The 21,198-nt window shown below is 41.1% G+C and overlaps 1 protein-coding gene across 1 annotated transcript; it reads left to right on the top strand.

The window, feature by feature from the left end:
- The first annotated feature begins 1,032 nt into the window (after positions 1 to 1,032).
- On the top strand, positions 1,033 to 18,002 carry Psmb1 (proteasome subunit beta 1). The gene is made up of 6 exons (XM_028783490.1): positions 1,033 to 1,187; positions 5,473 to 5,580; positions 6,356 to 6,437; positions 8,948 to 9,077; positions 16,263 to 16,369; positions 17,508 to 18,002. Exons 1-6 carry the CDS (start codon positions 1,078 to 1,080, stop codon positions 17,691 to 17,693), a joined length of 723 nt encoding a protein of 240 aa, XP_028639323.1. The 5' UTR covers positions 1,033 to 1,077; the 3' UTR covers positions 17,694 to 18,002.
- Positions 18,003 to 21,198: the final 3,196 nt, after the last annotated feature.

Raw genomic sequence — 21,198 nt, 5'->3', positions numbered from 1 at the left:
ACTTGATTCCAACATATCTTAATTTTTTCCTTCTCTGGCTATTCTAGGCATATACATGTGTTGTTCTGCTTACTTCCTTTCTCTTATATTTTGCAGTATCAACGAAGTAATGAGCCCCTCAGGTTAGCGCCCCCCCCCCCGTGCATGTGTGTGTATGTATGTGTCTGTGTGTGTGATGGACAGTATCTGTGTGTGTTATGTGTGTAGGTGTTGTATAGGTTGTCTATTATGCATAGACTCTATGTACAATAGTACTGTGTATCTATTTTTTCCTAGAGGAAACATTTTCTCTTAGAAGTACAGGAAACCTCAGAAGACTGGGGAATTGCGAAAATTTAACAAAGGCTTGATAAGAGGCAACTTAGGGGGAGCAGGTTTCATTTTGGCTTACTGCTTGAGGGAATACAACCCTGAGGGTAAGCATGACACCTGGATTGCATCCTCAGACCGGAAGCATAAATAAATAAATAAATGTTAGTTCGTTTCTTCTTTATTTAGTCCCGAAATCCAGGCAGTGAAGTGGTGCCGCTTATATTTTGGTTGGGTCTTCCCTCCTCAATTAAAACTTCTTGAAACACCCGCATAGATATGCCCAGGACTTTTACCTACGTGATGCTGAATTCTGTGAAGTTAACAATATTAACCACCAGATTCTGGCTACAGAAACCTAGTATTGCTTCCTGGGTCTCGTGGCTGCATACACCACACAGTTGACTATGCATTCTGATTGCCTTGAATGAAGTAGAAACTACTAACTCTTCTCAAACTCTGTGCCACTTCACCAATGTGACATCCGAGTTGTCATTGCTCTGTAATTGGGTTAATTTTTTAGTATTGTCGGACTTTTAACTTTCTATCCGACATGAGTAAATCCAAATGTTTTCTTGGGGTTATAAAACATGTCTCTGTTGGTAGAATTGGCCAGATCCAGGTCGTGCGCTAGCCGGAAGCAGGCGTAGACCTCCAAGAGCAACAACGAGTGCAGGCTAGAGGAGCCCGGGGGGGGCGGGGCGAGGGAAGCGGAAGTGAACTGATCCCGGTGGCCATTTTGCCGTGAGACAGCAGGAGTTGGGAGGGATGCTTTCCACAGCCGCTTACCGTAACCGTGACCAAGAGCTGGGAATGGTGCCTCACGACTCCGCTGGCCCTGTGCAGATGCGTTTCTCGCCTTATGCTTTCAACGGAGGGTAAAAGCCCGGGTCTGCTGCGCTCACCTTGTTCGAGCGGACGGTGTGGGAATGGCGGGGATGTAGCCTGCAGCCCAGCACTCAGAGTTGTGCATGAGCGCCGTTGGTACCGTTTGCTCCAGCTAGACGGGCTCCCACCTTAACCGTCCCCTCTATGGACTGTCGTTTCGTAGGGCTTGAACACGTTTCTAAAGCCAGCGGGCGAACATGAAGTTATGATTTGTCTTAGTAGTTAGACGAGTAGCTGTTTCTGTCGTTGAACCGTCTGCTCATTTATTATTTTAAAAGGAAGATAACCTGATTAACCAGACTTAATTTCAAGGATGAAAAGTGAAGGTTGTTTTCTCTTATTGAGACGTAGCCTGCTGGGCAAGCTCTTACTGACCTGCATCCCCAGCCTTAGACAGTCGGACCCTTCTGTATGTTTATTCTTACTCTAAAATTACTTGTGCATTTTAATCAGCTGCTTAATTCGAAGGGATGTTTATCCTTTGACAATACAGGGGTATTTTATACATTGAAACAGCCAGTTGTAAAAAAAAAAAGTCTTAAGAAAAGCAAAACCAGCTAGGCGGTGATGTCACATGCCTTTAATGCCCTCAAAGGAAGGTAGTTCTTGGCCAGTCTGGTCTACAGAACAAGTTCCAGGGTAGCTGGGGCTACACGGAGAATCCTTGTCTCAAGAAAGAAAAGCAGAAACGTTAAATATGTCTTTATGAGTGTTGAGCGTTGATCATATTGAGAGTGAAAGGTTGATTTTAGCCTTTGTTGTGCCTTTTCAAAAGCAAATGTGAATGAGTGTACTATGCGGGTTCCTTTCAGTTACTTGAGCTATTTTATAGGTTGGGGGAAACTCAAAGTGGTTACATTTTTTTGTAAACTTTAAGCAGTTAAGTGAATATTTTTTTTTTTTTTTTGGTTTTTCCAGACAGGGTTTCTCTGTGTTGCCCTGGCTGTCCTGGAACTCACTCTGTAGACCAGGCTGGCCTCGAACTCAGAGATCCGCCTGCCTCTGCCTCCCAAGTGCTGGGATTAAAGGCGTGCGCCACCACCACCCGGCTTTTTTTTTTTTTTTTTTTGTTTTGTTTTTTTGTTTTTTTGGAATATTTTAGTCTTAGTTCTTGGCTCTTGGCATTTAAACAGCTCTGGTTATAGAGCTGATGTGAATTAGAACCGGTTTTAAGTTCTCAACCTTGTCTAGTTTCGGTTTGCTTTTCCAGTGTGCTGCACGTGAACACTAAGTACTTACTTTGTAAGGTGTGTTAATAATTTCAAGGTGTTCTGAACGCAGTACTCATGATTCACTTTTTAACCTCCTTGATTTCTTCTTATCCATCACTTTGTTCAACACCTGTCCTATCACCTTTCTCCTTCGTACCTTTTAGCATTTATTGCAACTAGCCCTGCAGGCAGCCTCTGATTCTACAACATATTAATTTCTCTTTGTAGGTTTTGTAGTTTTGTCACTTTAGACCTTTTCATGCTTGATCCCTGGGAACATACTTCCCAGTCTCTGGGAAACTGTCTAACTGCATTTTCTGTTCTCACCATAACTCACGTTAGTAAACAAAACAAGCAGGGTAATTGTTGTTTTCAGTTACTGCTGTTCCTTGAAAATACTCCCTTTGATGATGTCATCACCCTGCTTATCTCAGTTTAATGTCGGGGGGGGGGGGGTGTTGTTTTCCTCACCAAACACATCTAGGGAGTTGTAAAACCTTGGTTGCACACATTGGTGTTGTATTTGAATTTGTCCTTCCCCCTGTCATCCTGTCTGTCTTCTGTTACACCACTCCTATTGGAGTACTATTTATTATGCCCCATTCCACGTACTGTATTATTGTCAGAATTGTCTTAAAGCCTCACTTTGCAATGGAATCTTCTCATTCTTGTTCGGTGTAACTCCTTACTTGTTCAGGACTCCTTGCTAGAATTCTAAACTCTAGCTTGGCACTTGGAGTCTTCTACAGCAGTCCATCACATGAGGAGTGTGTATATCTCTGGTAACATAACGTGACTACCTTAACTAAGTTGCTTGAGTGGACTGTGGTAATATTTTTTTCCTTCTGTTGCTGTTCATGGTATTTGGAATGCCATTCTTTCTTGCTTTGGAGTTTTAGTTCAAAACTTGCCTCAGTAAAAATAGTAAGTAATATTTTCTGGATGTTTATTTCCTAGAAGGAAATACATTAGGTACTTTATGTGAATTATGTGTTTAATTCTCACACTCTGAAACACAATAGGTACTGTAATTACCATCAATTTGAACATGAAGAATTTACCTAAAGTCACACAACTAATAAGTGGCATGAGTAATTCCAGTGCCCAGCTGCTTAGTCTTCATATAGTACTGTCCTACTGTATTCTACAATGGCTATTGTTCACTTACTAGAACAGGCAAATGTTAGGTGGACTTTATAGTTAACTCATTTAATCCTTATATATAGCAGATAGTTACTGTTTAGTAATCTCATGTATTTTAAAGAGATTGAAGTTTTTAGAAGTTATTTGCTTGAGAAAGCAACAGTAGTATCTACGTTTTTCTCTGGGGCTCTTCAGTAAGTTCAGAAATTGTACAGAAAGAAAACAAAAGCTTGCTTTTTGACTATGGTATGACAGCGTTTCCTGGGAAGACAGACAGACAGACAGACACACACACACACACACACCCCTACAAACAAACCTACTTCGTGATTGGCTAAAGTTTAACTTGGAGACCCAATATTTATTTATTTTTATTTACCTATCTATGTATTTATTAAGATTTATCTATTTATTTTATGTATATGAATACACTGTAAGCTGTCTTCAGACACACCAAAAGAGGAAATCAGATCTCATTATAGATGGTTGTGAGCCACCATGTGGTTTCTGAGAATTGAACTCAGGACCTCTGGAAGAGCAGTCAGTGCTCTTAGCCACTGAGCCGTCTCACCAGCCCTTTAAAGATTTATTTTTTTATTTTATGTATGTGAGTACACTATTGCTCTCTTCAGACACAGCAGAAGAGGGTATCAGATCCTATTACAGATGGTTGTGGTTGCTGGGAATTTGAACTCAAGACCTGTGGAAGAGCAGTCAGTGCTCTTAACCACTGAGCCATCTCTCCAGCCCTGAATTATTATTATTATTTTTGTTTGTTTGTTTGTTTGTTTGAGACAGGGTTTCTCTGTGTAGCCCTGGCTGTCCTGGAACTCACTCTGTAGACCAGGCTGGCCTCTAACTCAGAAATCCGCCTGCCTCTGCCTCCCAAGTGCTGGGATCAAAGGTGTGCGCCACCACTGCCCGGCTAGCCCTGAATTTTTATTGGGTGTGACAGGAGTATAGGTCAGGAGATACTTAAAGAAGCAAGGATGACTCAGAATCAATTGTATCATAACAAAGTTTACTCCAGTACAATTGACAACTTACAAAAGTTGTAGCTCTGGATTTTTTGTACAACTTGTAGGTAGCTCATAAGTTGGAAAATCTCGTCTTACAGTTTGGCTGGTCAGAGTCTCCTCCCCTAGTAGTTAAGGCAGTGTTTCACTATGTAACCCTAGCTGACCTAGAACTCAAAGAGCCTGCCTTTCCCTCTCAAATGCTGGAATTCAAGCTGTGCATAGGCGTGTGTTTTGGAGTGGGGAGGTGAGAGGGGTGGCTCCAAGAATCTCATGAATTTGGCCTGGATATAACTTGGTTTCCCTCAAGTATTTACCTTAGGGGTCTCATTAGCGTTCTATCCAACAAGGGATGTTTCAGTTCAGAGGAGACTGCTCTAGACACTGACTGTTCATTTAATGATGTTATCTAGTAGCTCTTGTGTAAGGAAATATCGATTTTCTTTTCTGAACTCAACTTGCTTGTAGGACTGTTATCTATATATACCTGGTCTTCAAGACTATAAACAGGTTGCTTTGTAATACCAGTGCTTGCCATACATGAGTATTTTTGTTCTTTAATGATGAAGGTATGATTCACTGTCTTTCCTATTACCTCTTCTCAGTGAGGTGCTGGAACAGTATTTCCCGTTTTATATTCTGTGTTACGTAGCTGAGAAAATTGAGGCCTTCAGAGGTTTATTTGCCCACTGGCTTATAACTGCTTAATGGGGAGGGCTCCATTAGGCTCTAGGTTAGGGATCTTCCAGGATGACATGTAGTCAGGAGTCCTTTCCTTCAGTCTTGAATTCTGCTTTTATGTTGAGTAAATTTACCCAGATAGGGCCTGTAGGACACACTGCTATTTGAAGGGACAGAGTTGTCACCCTGAAGAATTAATGTGCATTCTTTCTTTAATTCATCAGTACTGTACTGGCAATTGCTGGAGAAGATTTTTCCATCGTTGCTTCAGACACTCGGTTGAGTGAAGGATTTTCAATTCATACCCGAGATAGCCCCAAATGTTACAAACTGTAAGTAAGTTTTTCTTTTGTTTTTTTTTAAAGATTTATTTTAAGTATATGTTTGTTTTGTTTGTACATATGTTTGCATATCATGTTGATACTGAGACTTGAACCTACCTAGGTCCTTTGGAAGAACAGCCAGTGCTCTTAACCATTGAGCTATCTCTCCAGCTCATAAGTAAATATTCATAAATACATTTCACTTACCTTTTTGGTGGCAGTTGGGAAGATTATCTATGTAGCTAATCACAGAACTGTGTTATAGTAGAAGTGAAGTGGAAATGGAACCAACAAGGCTTGAGTTCTTTGCAAAGAAGTTTAAGGTGATAAGGAATAGAAAATAAGGAAGGCAGCTTTGCCATGTGTCGGTCCTAGGCACGGCCCACATCTACCATAAGAAGCAGTGAAGTCTTGTCTTCCCCATTCCTGGCTATCCAGTTTTTCTAAATCATCAACTGTTCTTTCATAAGGAAATTAGAATTAGACTTCATTAGTCATATGTTCATATATTTTTAGCTTCATATTGTTTTCTGTGGAAATAGATTTATGAAGCTTCTATATGACCCTTGGGTTACGTCATTCTTCATCTTCTCTAGCTCTAGATTGTAAAATAGTAACCCTTATTTTCTTTAGCCTAATCATACTGTATCTTTGGCCCACCTAAAATTAATTTGGTATAAGGAGGTATTTTGATGTCTACTCCCATGCCTCAAAAGCACTGGCTAGTTGTCAGTTTCTGAGCTTTGCTTTATCAACTCATTGTCCTGAAATTGGCTTTTTACAGAACAGACAAAACAGTAATTGGCTGCAGTGGTTTTCATGGAGATTGTCTCACTTTGACAAAGATTATTGAAGCAAGATTAAAGGTAGGTGCTTTTGAACATGTCTGCTCTGTTTAAACAATTCACAGCACAGCTACATTTAGAGAAATAACAAGTTAGCATATCCTAGAAATAAAGTAGTACTAACACTGGCTATTGAGGTCATTCAAGTAACAGGAAACTGCAGCACAGTTTAGAGGTCTGCTAAAACCTCTGCCTTGTCAGGGCTATCTACCTTATAGATGGATCTTCTGAAGCTTCTCTGAAGTGTGTCCTATCTGGCTGTGGCAGAAGATAGCCTGGGCAGCTTATAGATAGGAGCATGGTTTGGAACTGTCTGCTGACCTTTCCTCCTTCACAGCTTTCCACTCTAGACAGCACAAAAAGAGGAAAAAATAATTCTGGAGCACAATGAAGGGCAACAGCTCATTCATCACCTGGCGGGCTTCAGAAGTAGGGATGATGTGTTAGGGATGTTTTGGGGGATGGGGGTAACCACATTCTCTGTTGCCTACTTTGTCACTTAAGGGGATATATCATATAGTCATGAAATATTTACTTACTCTTGCTGTGGGGCTGTGTAGAAATTATTTCACAGTATTTTAGAACATTTACTATTGAAAGCTTCAGAAATTTACATTTATTAACAGATATATCATGCCTTCTAAATAATATTTTACTATATCTTACCATAGAAATTATTTTGTATTTGTCTCCTTCTAGTCATACAGTTTTGTAATTGTTCAGTGTCCTGAACTTGACTTACAGTACTTAGGCTTTACTTCAGAAATGCATGTCATGGGACTAAAGAAATTCAACCAGGTGTGCTAGTGCACACTTTTAATCCCCATCAGGAGACAGGCAGGCAGATCTCTGTGAGTTTGAGGGCAGCCTGGTCTACAAAGTGAGTTCTAGGGCAGCCAGGAGGGTTATTACACAGAGAAACCCTGCCTCAAAAAACAGACAACAACAAAAATGGTGAACTTAGTTCATTTTATGCTTACAGTTTTTAAGGAAATTCTTAGCTTAATTATTTAATTTCATTTCTTTTATGTGTACGGGAGTTTGGTCTACACATGTTTGTATACCATAGGTATGCCTGGTACTCAGGGAGGTTAGAAAATGGTTCTAGATTCCTTGGAATAGTTTGTAAATGATTGTAAGCTGCCATGGAGGTGCTAAGAACCAAGCCTAGGTCTTTTTTGTTTTGTTTTGTTTTTTGTTTTTTGTTTTTCGAGACAGGGTTTCTCTGTGTAGCTCTGGCTGTCCTGGACCTCTGAAGACCAGGCTGGCCTCGAACTCATAAATCTGCCTGCCTGCCTCTGCCTCCCAAGTGCTGGGATTAAAAGCGTGCGCCACCACCCCCCGGCCAAGCCTAGGTCTTAACTCTGCTGAGCCATCTCTCCAGTCCCTATGGTCATGGTTTTGATTTCCTTGGTAGACAATTTGAGAAGTAAGATTGCTGCCCTGATGATGTGTTTGACCAAGAGTTACAAAAGCGGGGCCCCAAATGATGCAGTCAGCCGATTTCTGTTTATAAGATACCAGATCATAAATATTTTAAAACTCAAATGCCATTTCATTTCTATCACAGCTGCCCAGTTAGATTAAGAAGGCAGCATAAACAACATGGCTGTGATGGAGGAAAATTTCAAGCTCCTGGTGCTGATTCCATTGGGGTGCATAGTATAGGAAGAGATAAAGTTGGAGCACCTGCCCCAGGCTCACCTTACATGCCTTACGTATTATATTGTTGAATTGGTAGTGCCTGAAAGGAAGAGGAGAGAGTAAAAAAGCTCTTTAAACCAACCTTCTGGACATTCTCCTCCTTAAAAATCTGTTTGTTTGTTTATTTGTTTGTTTTGAGACAGGATCTCTATGTAGTCATGGCTGTCCTGGAGTTTGATGTGTAGACCAGGCTGATCACAAACTCATTTCTTGAATGCTGGGACAACTGTCTATTCACTTAAGATAGGGAACCACTACAGACCAGAGTAACAACTCTACAAACAATGAGTTCATTGGTTATTTGGAGGAGCATTTGTGAGGGTTTGCTTAGGAGCATGAGCACCTGAGTGCAGCTGTATCACCATACACCCATCCAGCGTAGATGACACTTCAGGAAGGCGGCTTCCCCTGAAACCCCTCCCATCAACATACAGGCAGCTGAGTGATAGTTTTCTTCTTAGCAATTGTTTACTGTTTGTGTAACCTTGAGGAAGGCCCTCATGAATCTTGTTGGTTTCAGCTTGGCACATGTCAGGTTTATTCTCATCCTGAGTCTTGCTCTTTTTTTTCCAGGAAATGTTTTCGATCTGATAAACATGCTACTGACAGTCTCAAGTATATGTAATAAAATATTATTTTATGTTAGTAACATTGTGTTACTTGGTCATGAAAGAAACAAGCTTTTTTGTTTTACTAAGGAATAGCTATAGTGTGTACTGGTTGTTTTTGAAGCTTGACAGATTCTGTCTCTACTGAATCTCCGTTGTCTCTCTGTTTCATGTCGGGGGGGGGGGGGGCCCCAGGCGACTGAAAAACAACACATGAAGATGTACAAGCATTCCAATAACAAGGCCATGACAACAGGGGCAATTGCTGCAATGCTGTCTACCATCCTGTACTCAAGACGCTTCTTCCCTTACTATGTTTACAACATCATTGGAGGACTTGATGAAGAAGGTAACATCTTGCTTTCTGTCAAATGCGAAAGTGTTATTTCATAAATATGTGTGCTTCTGCCTGGAGTTGAGTTATCTAGTTCAGCAGCTTTGTTCTTTGATCATGAAAATAGAACAAACTGAAGCTAAGAGAGATAAATACCATTTAGAGACACATAGCAAGTACTGTATATGGTACCGGGTGACCTGTTAGTTGTTTTCTCGGTATATAGTATTTATTGATAGCTATTATCTTTCATCTTACAGCTTACACAACATAGTTAATTAAAATAGTTCTTTTTTAAAAAAAAATATTTTTATGTGCATTGGTGTTTAGCTAGCCTGCATGCATGTCTGTGAGGGAGTGAGATTCCCTGGAGATAGAGTTACAGGCAGTTGTGGGCTGCCATGTGGGTTTTGGGAATTGTACCCAAGTCCTCTGGAAGAAGAGTAGCCACTGCTCTTAACTCTCAAGCCATCTCTCCAGCCCCCTCAAATAGTTCTTGAAAAGGAATTTCTGGGGCTGGAAGAACTCATGGTTAAGAGCAATTATTGCTCCTGTCCAAGACCTGAATTTAGTTCCCAGCACCAACATAGTGGCTCATAACCATTTGCAACTCCAGTTTCAGTGGGTCGGATGCTCTCTGGGGATATTGGGGATATTGGGTGTACATGTGGTGCTCATACTGTTGTGTAACAGACTTTTCCTGGGGAGATATAACACACAGACACACACATTTACTCACCCACAAAGGTAGCCCACAACAGACCAAAGTACAGATATCACCAAAGTCCAACCTGGTGAACCAATGAGTTTTATTGGAGTTACTTACAGGACTGTGGATGAGGGCTTACTTACAAGAACAGAGATGACTCAAAGGCAGCTGCATCACCAAAGCTGGAATCCTGAAGCACACTTAAAGCTTGAAGATAGTTCAGCAGATTGGAGAATGTCACTCCTAGGAAGATGGTTTAATTGAGCGACACAGTTCCCAGGCAGCTTAGCTAATCTCTGCTTCTTTTCTGTAGCTTGGCTTTTCTTGAAAGTGACTGTCGACAGTATTTATTGTTTACTCTTAAGGGGGGGGGGTGTTATAAATCTGATTTGTTTCAGGGACTTCCTGAAGCAGTTAAACGTTGTTTACCTTCTGTCTTAGTTTTCCTGCAGGATGAAATGTTTTCATCAGGAAGGAAACTGCTACACAACACATTCATACATTCAGGCAAAAGACGCAGACTCATAAAATAGAAATAAATCTGTTTTGGGGGATTTTGTTTGTTTGTTTTAAAATATAATATGGTAATACATGCCTATAACCCCAGCACTTGGCGGCTGAAACAGGATTGTATCCTTCATGGACTATTCAAGACCTTGCCTCTAAAAACAAAGGTGATTTGGGTTAGTTAGTACCTGTAGTGCTCTCAAGAGTACATGCCTTTTTTTTTTTTTTTTTTTTTTTTTTTTTGGTCAGAGTAAGATAGGATATATTTCATAAGATTTAGGCTGTATCTGGCAGCACATGGAATCAGCACTTAGAGAGGCAGAAGAGTCTCTGGGTTTGAGACTAGCCTGGTCTACATAGTAAGTTCTAGAATAGCTATGATTATGTAGAGAGATCCCGTCTCAAAAAAGCAAAAAGATTTTTGTGTGTCTGGGTGTATTTGCTCCCCTGCCTCATGTTTTATTAGTTCCTGGAGAATTTTGTGCTGTGTATTTTGATCATAGTCACCTACCTTCCCATTCCTCCCAGATGTACCACCCCTAATTTCCTTACCACCCAACTTTGGATCCTCTTTGTTTTCATCTTTAAACCGTCAAATACAGTTTTTGTTGCTCATACTCTTGGATGTGTGACCTTCCACTAGAATGTGGTCAACCTGCTAGAGGACTCACCCTTAAAACTGACTCCTTCTACCAACAGCTGTCAGTTGCCAAAAGCTCCTTGGCTAGGGTAGTACTAATTGTCCTCTTCCTTCTCTATGCTGGGATGTTTGTCTGGCTTGAGCTTGCTCAGGTTTTGTATACAACTGCTGTGAATTCCTGTGTTCAAGTGCCCTTCAGTGTCCAGAAAACAGTTTCTTTGTAGTCACCACCACCTCGGGCAATCTTTTCACCCATATAAATATACATAATGAAAACGAAATCTTAAGAAACCATTGTAGAAGATTTACTTTTTTCATTGTGTGTGGAGGTGTGATATGCATGTAAGTGCAGGTGCCTTCGAAGACCAGATGTGTCAGAGCTGCTGTTTATTAGAAGCTGTTGTGAGCTACCCAGCAGGTGCTAAGAGTCCTAACTTCCGTCCTTTGAAGAGCACTAAGAACACAATCTTAACCACTGAACCATCTCTCCAGCCCAGATACTTGTTGTTTTAAGATTGGAGCTAAGACTTAAGAAAAAAATCAGTTTTTGGGAGTTCTGGTGTAAAAACAATGCATTATACGTATGTATAAAATTGTCAAAGAAATAATTTAATTTATAAACATACAACCAGTATCAACAATAATCTTTTTAAGATAGCAACTTTAAAGGGAAATCAGACTGATCTGTCTTTTGCTGCCTGGATCATAGCAAAGGGCTCTGGTGTTGGAATGTAGGTGAAACTGAGGACTTTGGCTCAGGGTTAATACATTTCACCCCCGCCTTTCATCTCTCCAGGTTAGATGGGTCCTCTGAGCCTGATAATGGTGTCTCCCTGGATTGTTTCTGACCATCACAAAGAAGCCTTGCCCCTTGCTTGAGTCCATTTTTTGTGCTTTCTATGTCTGCTTTGGTGGTGTGTGTCTTTCCCCTGGTCTGGTGGAGGGTTGGTACTGTTTTAGATCTTTGCTGGGTTCTCGTGCTTGGTTCTGACACTTCACAGTGGCCCCCCAGGTTGATCCTCTTCACTGTTTCCTCGTCGTCTTCACCTGTCTGTCCTGATTTTCTCCACAACTGCAACTTACTGGTTCCTCATTCTTCTTGCCTGTGGATAGTCTTTTTGTCTTGTGTAAAAGTAACTTTTATTCTCTTGATGTCAGAGGCTTACTGCCTCTGTCTGCTAATCTAGGCTTAGTCCTGGAAGCTTCTAACCTAGGACTAGAATGCTTTCAGCCTCCGAGACTTGTTGCTGAATAAGCTCACTCTTTTTAGTTCTTTCTGAACTCTGGCTGGCTGATTCATCTCAGCTGTTCTGGCTCAGCACTCCTCTCCATGCTGACTGATTCAAACTGGCTTCTCTCAGCTTCTGACTGAATTGCTCTGCTTGGCCTCATAGTAACTGTTGGCAATCTGTTCTAATCTTCTGGCTCCCCATTCTCTGGCTCATTCTAGCCTCACCTGTGTCTGGCTTTTTCTCTTTCTGCAACCTGTCTACAACTGTCCCAATAAAACTATCCTCTCTTTCTGCACTGCTCTCTCTTAAGTCACCTCTTTCCCTCTGTTCTCATTTCCCTGCTGTTCTCATGAGAGTTGGAATATCCTATTCAGTCAAATCTTATTTGTTCCTTTTCTGCCACTCATTGATATCACTTTCAAATATGGGTGCTTCCTTCCACAATCTAACTGTACTTTTATTGTTTGGGATTAAAGATGTGTGCTCAGGCTGAGCTACACTACAACTAAAAACAGGTTTTTCCAGTAAACAACACAATCATGGGGTTTACAGTGTGATCAAATTTCCTGCAACAGTCTTGTTCTGCTTTTTAAAAATTCCCTCGTTTATTTTTTAAATTCTGCTGTTACTTTTATTTCTAGTGTCTTTAAGTTTTTTAAGATTATATTTTTGTTACTTTATTAGGTCTATGTTCTCTGTATTTTTTTCTTGTATTTTGTATTTTATATGGGGCTCTTAATTATAATGGAGTGTTAATTTAGGGCTGTTCTTCATCATGAAGAGTGATACACCAGTCTGATTAGCAGTCCTAAGCAATATTGTAGTATACATTATTACTACTATAATTTTTAAAAATGTAGTTCTTTGATAATTTCATACATACATATAGTACATTACAGTTTCCATATACCTCAGGATGAGTGATCTTTAGTCTACTAGGCTTACAGCTGGAGCTTTTTGTTGGTTAGTTTTCTATTTCTGTTTCTATTCTTTCTGTCCACTCAACCTAGGTCACCAAGTCTGCTAAAATCTCCAAAGACTTACTGGCTTTTAGGTAGTAGGATGGGTGTTAAGTATATTTAGGGTTTGATATAAGCCTTCCTGACTTTGATGGGTCTGCCTGTTTCTCTCTTACCACTTTCAGTATGCTCTCTTTGTTCTATATACTAGGTGGGTTTTGGTTTGTTTTGGTTTTTTTCCCCTTAAGGCAGGGTTTCTCTGTGTATCCCTGGCTGTCCTGGAACTAGCTCTGTAGACCAGGTTGTCCTTGAACTCAGAGATCCACCTACCTCTGCCTCCTGAGCATTGGGATTAAAGGTATGCACCACTACCACCTGTCGACATGTTTTTTTTTTTTAATTTATAATATGACAAGGAAAGGTTTTTTTTTCAGGTTTTGTCTGTTAGGTGTCTTAAATGCCTTTGAATTGGCATCTCTCCTCACTTTTTGGGGAATAGAGTAGGGGGAGGACTTTGAGAAGGTTTCTCTGTATTGATGGCTGTCCTGGCACTCCCTTTTTAGACTAGGCTGGCCTTGAATTTAGCAATCTACCTGCCTCTGCCTCCCAAGCTCTGGGATTAAAGGTATGTGCCACCCAGTGTCTCTTCTTAACTCTGGGAACTTTTCTCTTACGATTCTTTTAAAAATGTTTTCTTTGCCACTAGAATAAGTTCTTCTATGCCCCTGACCAGTCGATTTGGTCTTTTCAGAGTGTCTTGGCTATGCTTGTGGTACTTTCTTACTATTTTATCTTTGTCGAATTCTTCTACCTTGTCTTCAAGCTCAGATGGTCTGTTCTCTCAGTGAGCCATTCTGCGCTGAGACTTTCCACTGGTTTTAATTTTTTTTATTTATTTTTTATTTTTATTGTTTTTTTTTTTTTTATTAACTTACTGTGATTTGTTTCTGGTGTTTCATTCACATTAGTTTTTCTTCAGTATTTCTCTCCTTTGTTGAATTCCTCTTTAATGTAACCATCACTATCTACTTGATTTCTTTGTTAAGATTTATTTTATATATGATTATCTGCATATATTTATATGTACTACATGTATGTCTGGTGGCTGTAGAGACCATCACATCCCCCAGAACTATATTTGTGATCCACTGTGTGAGTGTTGGAAACCAAACTTTGCATTGAACTTTCTCTCCAACCAGAACCCCTTCCTGATTTATTCAGCTGTTTGTACCTTTGAACATATTTTGAATTTTCTGTTTGAGATTTCATCTAACTTTGATTAGATGTGACTGTTACAGGGTTAGTAATTTTTGGAGTTGTGTTGGTTTTTCTAGTTTGGTTATTTTGTGATTTGCATGTCTGATATGTTTTGGCGATTTTTTTTATCAGCTATATTCTTTCAGTTGAAATATTCAAGTGGAATGTGGGTGTGGTAGTCTTGAATTATAATTCAGAAAACAATTCCTTAGACCAGGAGCTCTGGGTTCCTCATGTAAGCTCCATCTTCTTCCGAGAAGGACACTATTTGGGGAGAGAAACTACAGCTGTTTGGTATTACTATAATGCAGCAATGCAGTGTGCTAAGTGTCTTTTAGACTTCAGTGACTGTTGGAGGGTAAATAACCAAGGGTAGTTAGTATACAGCATATTTGTTGGATTTTAGTTAATAAGATTAGGAGTGGGAGGGAAGTAGGGTAGATAAGGATTAAATATTAGGTTGCCTCAGAAGTCATTCATCATCAAGATGGATGAAGTGGCCAGGAGGGGAAAACTGGGGTACTGTTAAGGGCTGCAGATTTGAGAGATTAAGTTATGGAAATTTATAATTACATAAAAAGTGGAAAGATCAAGGACAGGAAGATGTAGGAATTAAAGGGGGAGGGTGTATGAGGTGTGGCTAAAGAATAAAAAATTGCCTTTGGGGCCAGCCTGATCTATAGAGGGAGTTCGTGAATTGCTAGGACTAGACAAAGAAACTCTGTCTTGAAAAACCCAAACAAACAAAAACCCCTAAGTTATGTACAAAAGCAAAACCATTATGAAACATACAAGAGTAGAAATTAAATAATAGAAAATAAGAGTTAAAGGGAATATTTGCAAAAGTAATTGTTGGCATGGGCTGGAGAGACGGCTCAGTGGTTAAGAGCACTGACTGCTCTTCCAGAGATCCTGAGTTCAATTCCTAGCAACAACATGGTGGCTCACAACCATCTGCAATGGAGATCCGATGCCTTCTTCTGGTGTGTCTGAACAGAGCGATAGTGTAACCACATAGGCTAAATAAATAAATCTAGCCAGGCAGTGATGGTGCACACCTTTAATCCCAGCACTTGGGAGGCAGAGGCAGGTGGATTTCTGAGTTCGAGGCCAGCCTGGTCTACCGAGTAATTCAAAACAAGCTGTAACATTTTGGGCAAAGCAAAGCTCTTAACAGTACACATTTGTGTTTTGCTAAAACTCTTTATTAAATATTTCCATTAAATAGAAATTTGGTATTTGGCAGGGGTGATTCTCACCCTGTATCTGAGTCTACCATGAATTCACTATCCTCCTGCCTTAGCCTAAAACATGGTATCTTAGTTAGGGTTTCTATTGGTGCAATGAAACATCATGAAGAAAGTTTATTTAGCTTACGTTTTCATATTGTTTTCATCATTGAATAAAGGACAGAATGGAACTCAAAACGGTAGGAACCTGGAAGCTGGAGCTGATGCAGAGGCCATGGAGGGGTGCTGCTTACTGGTTTGCTCCTCATAACTTGATCAGCCTGCTTTCTCATAAAACCCAGGACCACTGGCCCAGAAATAGCATCACTTACAGTGGCTGGGCCCTCCTGCATCAATCACTAATTAAGAACATGTGCTGCAAGTCGGCCTACAGCCCAGTCTTAGGGAGGCAGTTTTTCAGTTGAGGTTCTATCCATGAGACATTTGCCAATGACATTCATTCTAGGCAAGTTGACCACAGTGTTAGGTCACTAAGATGTTCGTCTCTTGTCTCTGACCTCATTCCATAAGGAATAGTCTGCTGGGATCCACTGCACCACAGTACTTGTGTTCTGACCTTTGTCAGAAGTTTAGCTAAGTCCATAGCACTCTGCATCATGCTTTGACTTCCTTGTTACAGTGTTATATGTACTCTTTCTTGTTTAAGGAAAAGGTGCTGTGTACAGCTTTGACCCAGTGGGCTCTTACCAGAGAGACTCTTTCAAGGCAGGAGGTTCAGCAAGTGCCATGCTACAGCCTCTGCTCGACAACCAGGTAATGTGCTTGAGCTTCTGCCTGTGGCAGCGTGGGCAGCTGTGGTAAGCTCCAGTTCCTCATTCTGCTGAGGTCTTCTGAAACTGCTTTTCTCTCTGCTCTGCCAGTGCCCCTTAGTCCTCACGTGCCCATGGCTTTCGACTCTGTGTGCAGCCATTGGTCGTGTCTTGTCTATCCCATGCTGTCTTGACCTTACATCACACAATGCCTCCATCATTACCCTCACTGTTGGGTTATAGTCCATTCCCCAAACTTTTAATTTGTCCCCCCTTTTTTTTTTTAAATGCCATCTTGACTCAGCCCTCCATTTATTGGGTCTTCTCAGAACGCCGTCGGCCTCCAAGCTCAGCTACCCAATCCATGCTGCTCGTGATTCCCGTGTCTTGCTTTCTACTGCTGTGTGTTCATCTCACCTGTGCCACAGTCTGTCTGCCTCTGCTTTTTCCTGAAATGATGTCTTCTATCTGATCCTGCACTTTAGTTAGGAATGTTTATGCTCTTCTGTTTCAGTGCCTTCTCCTAGTTTTGATCCTATTGCCAGTATAAAAGTACCATGACCAGAAGCAACTTAGAGAGAAAAGAGTTTATTTCAGCTTAGCAGCTTGTACTCTATAATGGAAGGAAGTTGAGGCAGGAACTGAAGCAGAGACCATGGAGGAATGCTGTTTACTACCTCGTTCCCTATGCAGCCTATGACCACCTGCCCACAGTGGGCTGGGCCCTCCAACGTCAATCATCAACCTAGAAAATGTCCCACAGACTTGCTTATAGGCCAGACTGATGGAGATATTTTCTCAGCTGAAGCCCCCTCTTTCTAGATAACACTGCCCACATTTTTCTGAAGGAGCTGCCTACTAACAGGGACTGTCTTTGGCCCCTTCTCCCTTCTTGGTATATTTTTTACAGTATCTATATCTGCCTCCATGTGTTTGTGCTTTTGAGAAATTGGGAGCTTTGCCCCATTTCTGTTGTGTTTAAGTGGGGACTAGAATATCCTTAATCAGGAAGACATCCTGATATGACCTGATAAATACAATTCAAATCCTGGGACATGGATGGAGACTCATGCTGTGGGAGGCTGGGGCCTTCTTTAGGATTGGGGTCACATGATGCTCCATATGAGTTTTTGTCTCCCCAGGTTGGTTTCAAAAATATGCAGAATGTAGAGCACGTCCCCCTGACTCTGGACAGAGCCATGAGGCTGGTGAAAGATGTCTTCACTTCTGCAGCCGAGAGGGATGTGTATACTGGAGATGCCCTCAGGATCTGCATTGTGACCAAAGAGGGCATCAGGGAGGAGACTGTTCCCCTGCGGAAAGACTGATATGTGGGCCGTGGATTGGAGATGGGGCAGAAGTTTGTTTCTTTTTATTAAAAAGAAATATAAAGTACTCATTTTCTTACACTGTGTCTTCTCTAAGCATGACAAATTGATAAGAATTTCTTTTGGGGTTGGAGAGATGACTCATCAGTTAAGAAAGTATAGCTCTTGCAGAGGACCTAAGTTTGATTCCCAGCACCCACCTGTAACTCCAGTTCCAGGGGATACAGTGTCCCCTTCTGGTCTCAACAGGTACATGCACATGCCCACATACAAATAATGTAATGCAAAATAAAACCACTAATAATTTCTTCTTCTTTGTCTGGATATATTCATTTATTTTGAGATTTACTTTTCATTATGTGTGTGTTTATGTGAGCACGTACCATACATGCTTATGTGAATGTGTGCCACGTGTATGCAGGTGCCCAGGGAAGCCAGAAGCAGGCATCAGTCCCTGGAGCTGGAGTTACTGGTGCCTATGAGCTGTCAAATGGGTCATCTAGAAGAGCCACACACTTAACTATTGAGCCATCTCTTCAGCTCTATAATTTTGTATTTTAAGAATAAGGAAAGTGGGGGCTGAGAGATAGCTCAGTGGTTAAGAGCACTGACTGCTCTTCTTCCAGAGGTCCTGAGTTCAATTCCCAGCAATCACATGGTGGCTCACAAACATCTGTAATGGAATCTGATGCCCTTTCCTACTATGTATGAAGACAAGTGACAGTGTATTCACATATGTACAGTAAATAAATCTTTAAGGAAAAAAAAGACAAAGGAAAGCGGGACTAAGGAGGTGGCTCAGTGTGTGGAGTTGTTTGCCACCAAGACTGACAACCTGAGTTCTGTCCCTTGGATCTGTGCGGTGCAAAGAACTGAATTATATAATTTGCTCCCTGGCTAACAATATACACGTATTTTGTGTACATGCGTACACACACACACACCAGCCAGAGGACAGTGTTGAGCTTCTGGATTGGAGTCACAGACAGTTGTGAGGCACCTATGGATGTCTTCCGCATTAGGATTTTATCATGTTCTGGGGGTATTAAGAGCAATGGCAACAGTGTGTATTGTTTGGGGGACCTCTGGTGCCTTCTTAACTCATAGGAAGGCATCCCACACTGGGCGCTGGGATTTGTTTAATAACCCATGGCTTCTGAGATCATCTTTCTATCCATGCTGCGTACCTCCATTCAAACTTTTTTTAATTAGCTTATCAAGTGGAAAATTTCCAGGATTCTTGTCCCAGATTCCTGCCCGAAGTAGCTACCTGAACTTTCCTCAGTGATGTATTGTAACCTTGGAGTATAAGCCAAAGGGTTCTTCCTCTCCTGTGGTGCTTTTGGTAGTCCTGTTCTTCACAGCACTGGAATGAAAGTAGAACAGAAACTTGAACCAAGAGTGGGGTTCTTGTGATGAACCTATGTTGATTTGGAGGAGTGGGGAAGTGTTTGGGACTTTGAGCTAGACAAAACATTGAGTGCTCAAAACTTAATGGGTTGTTCTGCGGGAGCTCAGAAGATAATGCTGTGAAAAACAATGAAGGCTATGAAGACCTGGATTGTGATGCCTTCAAAGAAAGACTATCAGGGCCATTTGAATTAAGAATCTGTGGTTGCTTTTTAGTTAGGGCTGAAGAATCAGCTATGATTAACAAGATACCAGCACCTATTAGATGAAAACTTTGATTTACCAGGACATGGACTCTGGTCATCTGGGGCAGAAAATCAGCTGTGATTAATAAGAGATAATCATTGAAATAAAAATCTGCAAAGTATTTACTAGGGATAAACGCAAAAATTGATCTAGTGGGGTCAAGTCTGTATCTCAAGCTGTTAGCTGAATTTGGCAATGTGTAAGAGTCACCCACTTGCTACTGGTTTTAAAGGCGAGAAAGGAAAGCTCTTGATTGAAGGGGTCATAAAGAGAAGCTGAGGCCTGGCACCTTGTGGCAGGGTTGGGGTACCTACTGCAAGGCCCAAGAGGCTATTGCAGCAGAAAACCCGGGATGTTGGAGAAGCTAGGACCTGGGACATCTGCCAAGAACAGTGAGTGGCAAGTGTGAAATGAATCTGGCCTGAGCCTGCACAACCACCATGTGTGCAGAGGATGGCAGAGTTGGAGAGCCCTTTAGAACACAGAAGATTGTATTGTACAAGAGGACAATTGGACATGTTAGACATTGATCTACACAGCTAGACTTTGGTTTTGCTTAAGTGTGTTGTTGGTTTATGACTTGTTTCTTCCCTTTTGGAATAAGAAAGTAATTTGTCTTTTTCCACAGGAGCCCAGGTTTAAGAGTCTGGGTTTATGAATGAATGAATGAATGAATGAATCATTTTTGAGACAAGGTCTCTCTATAAAGCCTTAGTTGACCTGGAATTCACTATGTAGACCAGGCTGGGCTCAAACTCACAGAGATCCACCTGTCTCTTTAGTGCTGAGATTAAAGGTATACGCCACCATGCCCAGCAAGACTAGATTTTAAGAGACTTTGTATTTTTTAAAGGTTATTTATTTATTATTTAATGCATATTTATTTATTTATTTATTTATTATTTAATGCATATGAGTACACTGTCACTGACTCACCAAAAGAGAGCATCAGATCCCATTACAGATAGCTGTGAACCACCGTGTGGTTTCTGCGAGCTAAACTCAGGACCTCTGGAAGTGCTCTCAAGCCTGAGACCTTGGACTTTTAAAGCATTGGATTTTTTAAACTTTAGTTTTATTTTTAAGAGGGGGAGGAGGTGTAAGCACGTCCGTACAGGTACCCCTGTAGACTGGAGGCATCAGATTCCCTGGATCTGGAGTTACATCTGACATGGTTGCTAGGAATTGAACTCAGTGCCTCTGGAAATGCTCTTACTTGCTGAAGCATGTCAGTTGAAAATTTTAAAGATAGGTTTTTTAAAATTGTATTTTACATTATACTAACTTGAAAAAATGATGACAAGCAGTAAAAGGTTATGGTTTACCAGTGGTTTGTTTGCATGCTAAGTTGGTAAGGAGTGAAGCATCCTGATTGTCTTCTGGGAAGAGGGAGTTGCCTTGATCAGACTGGGCTGTGGCCATGTCTGTAAGAGATTGATATGTAAGGGCCCAGCCCACTGTGGGCAGCAGCATCCCTAGGTATGCAGGCCTGGGCAATATAGGAAACCTAGCTGATTATAAGCCCCCAAACAAGCCATAGAACAAATCAGTATGCAATACTACTTCAAGATTCCTACCTTCAGGTTCCTGCTCTAACTTCTCTCAAGAGATAACGACCAGGAAGTATAAGCCAGATAAATTTCTTTCCTCCACAAGCCTTTGGTCATGATGTTTATGAGAGCAACAGAATGAAACAAAAACAGTCCCATAACCAACTTTTTAAAAATTAGGATATGGGGCTGAAAAGATGTTAAGAACACTTATCGACAGTTAAGGCAGTTAACACTTTCGTGCTTTTTCAGAAGACCCAAGTTTAGTTCTCAGCACCTGCATGGCAACTCTGGACCAT

This window comes from Grammomys surdaster, unplaced genomic scaffold (genome assembly GCF_004785775.1).
Source record: "Grammomys surdaster isolate TR1022 unplaced genomic scaffold, NIH_TR_1.0 1136, whole genome shotgun sequence".
Lineage (NCBI taxonomy): Eukaryota > Metazoa > Chordata > Mammalia > Rodentia > Muridae > Grammomys > Grammomys surdaster.
This window is presented reverse-complemented; position numbering and strand designations above follow the sequence as displayed.

Bases quoted from the DNA above. Each gene is read 5' to 3' on its own strand.
- Psmb1 (XM_028783490.1), top strand. From the start codon at position 1,078: ATGCTTTCCACAGCCGCTTACCGTAACCGTGACCAAGAGCTGGGAATG. The intron at 6,438-8,947 runs GTAGGTGCTTTT...CAACACATGAAG, and splicing joins TTATTGAAGCAAGATTAAAG to ATGTACAAGCATTCCAATAA. The intron at 9,078-16,262 runs GTAACATCTTGC...TTCTTGTTTAAG, and splicing joins TGGAGGACTTGATGAAGAAG to GAAAAGGTGCTGTGTACAGC.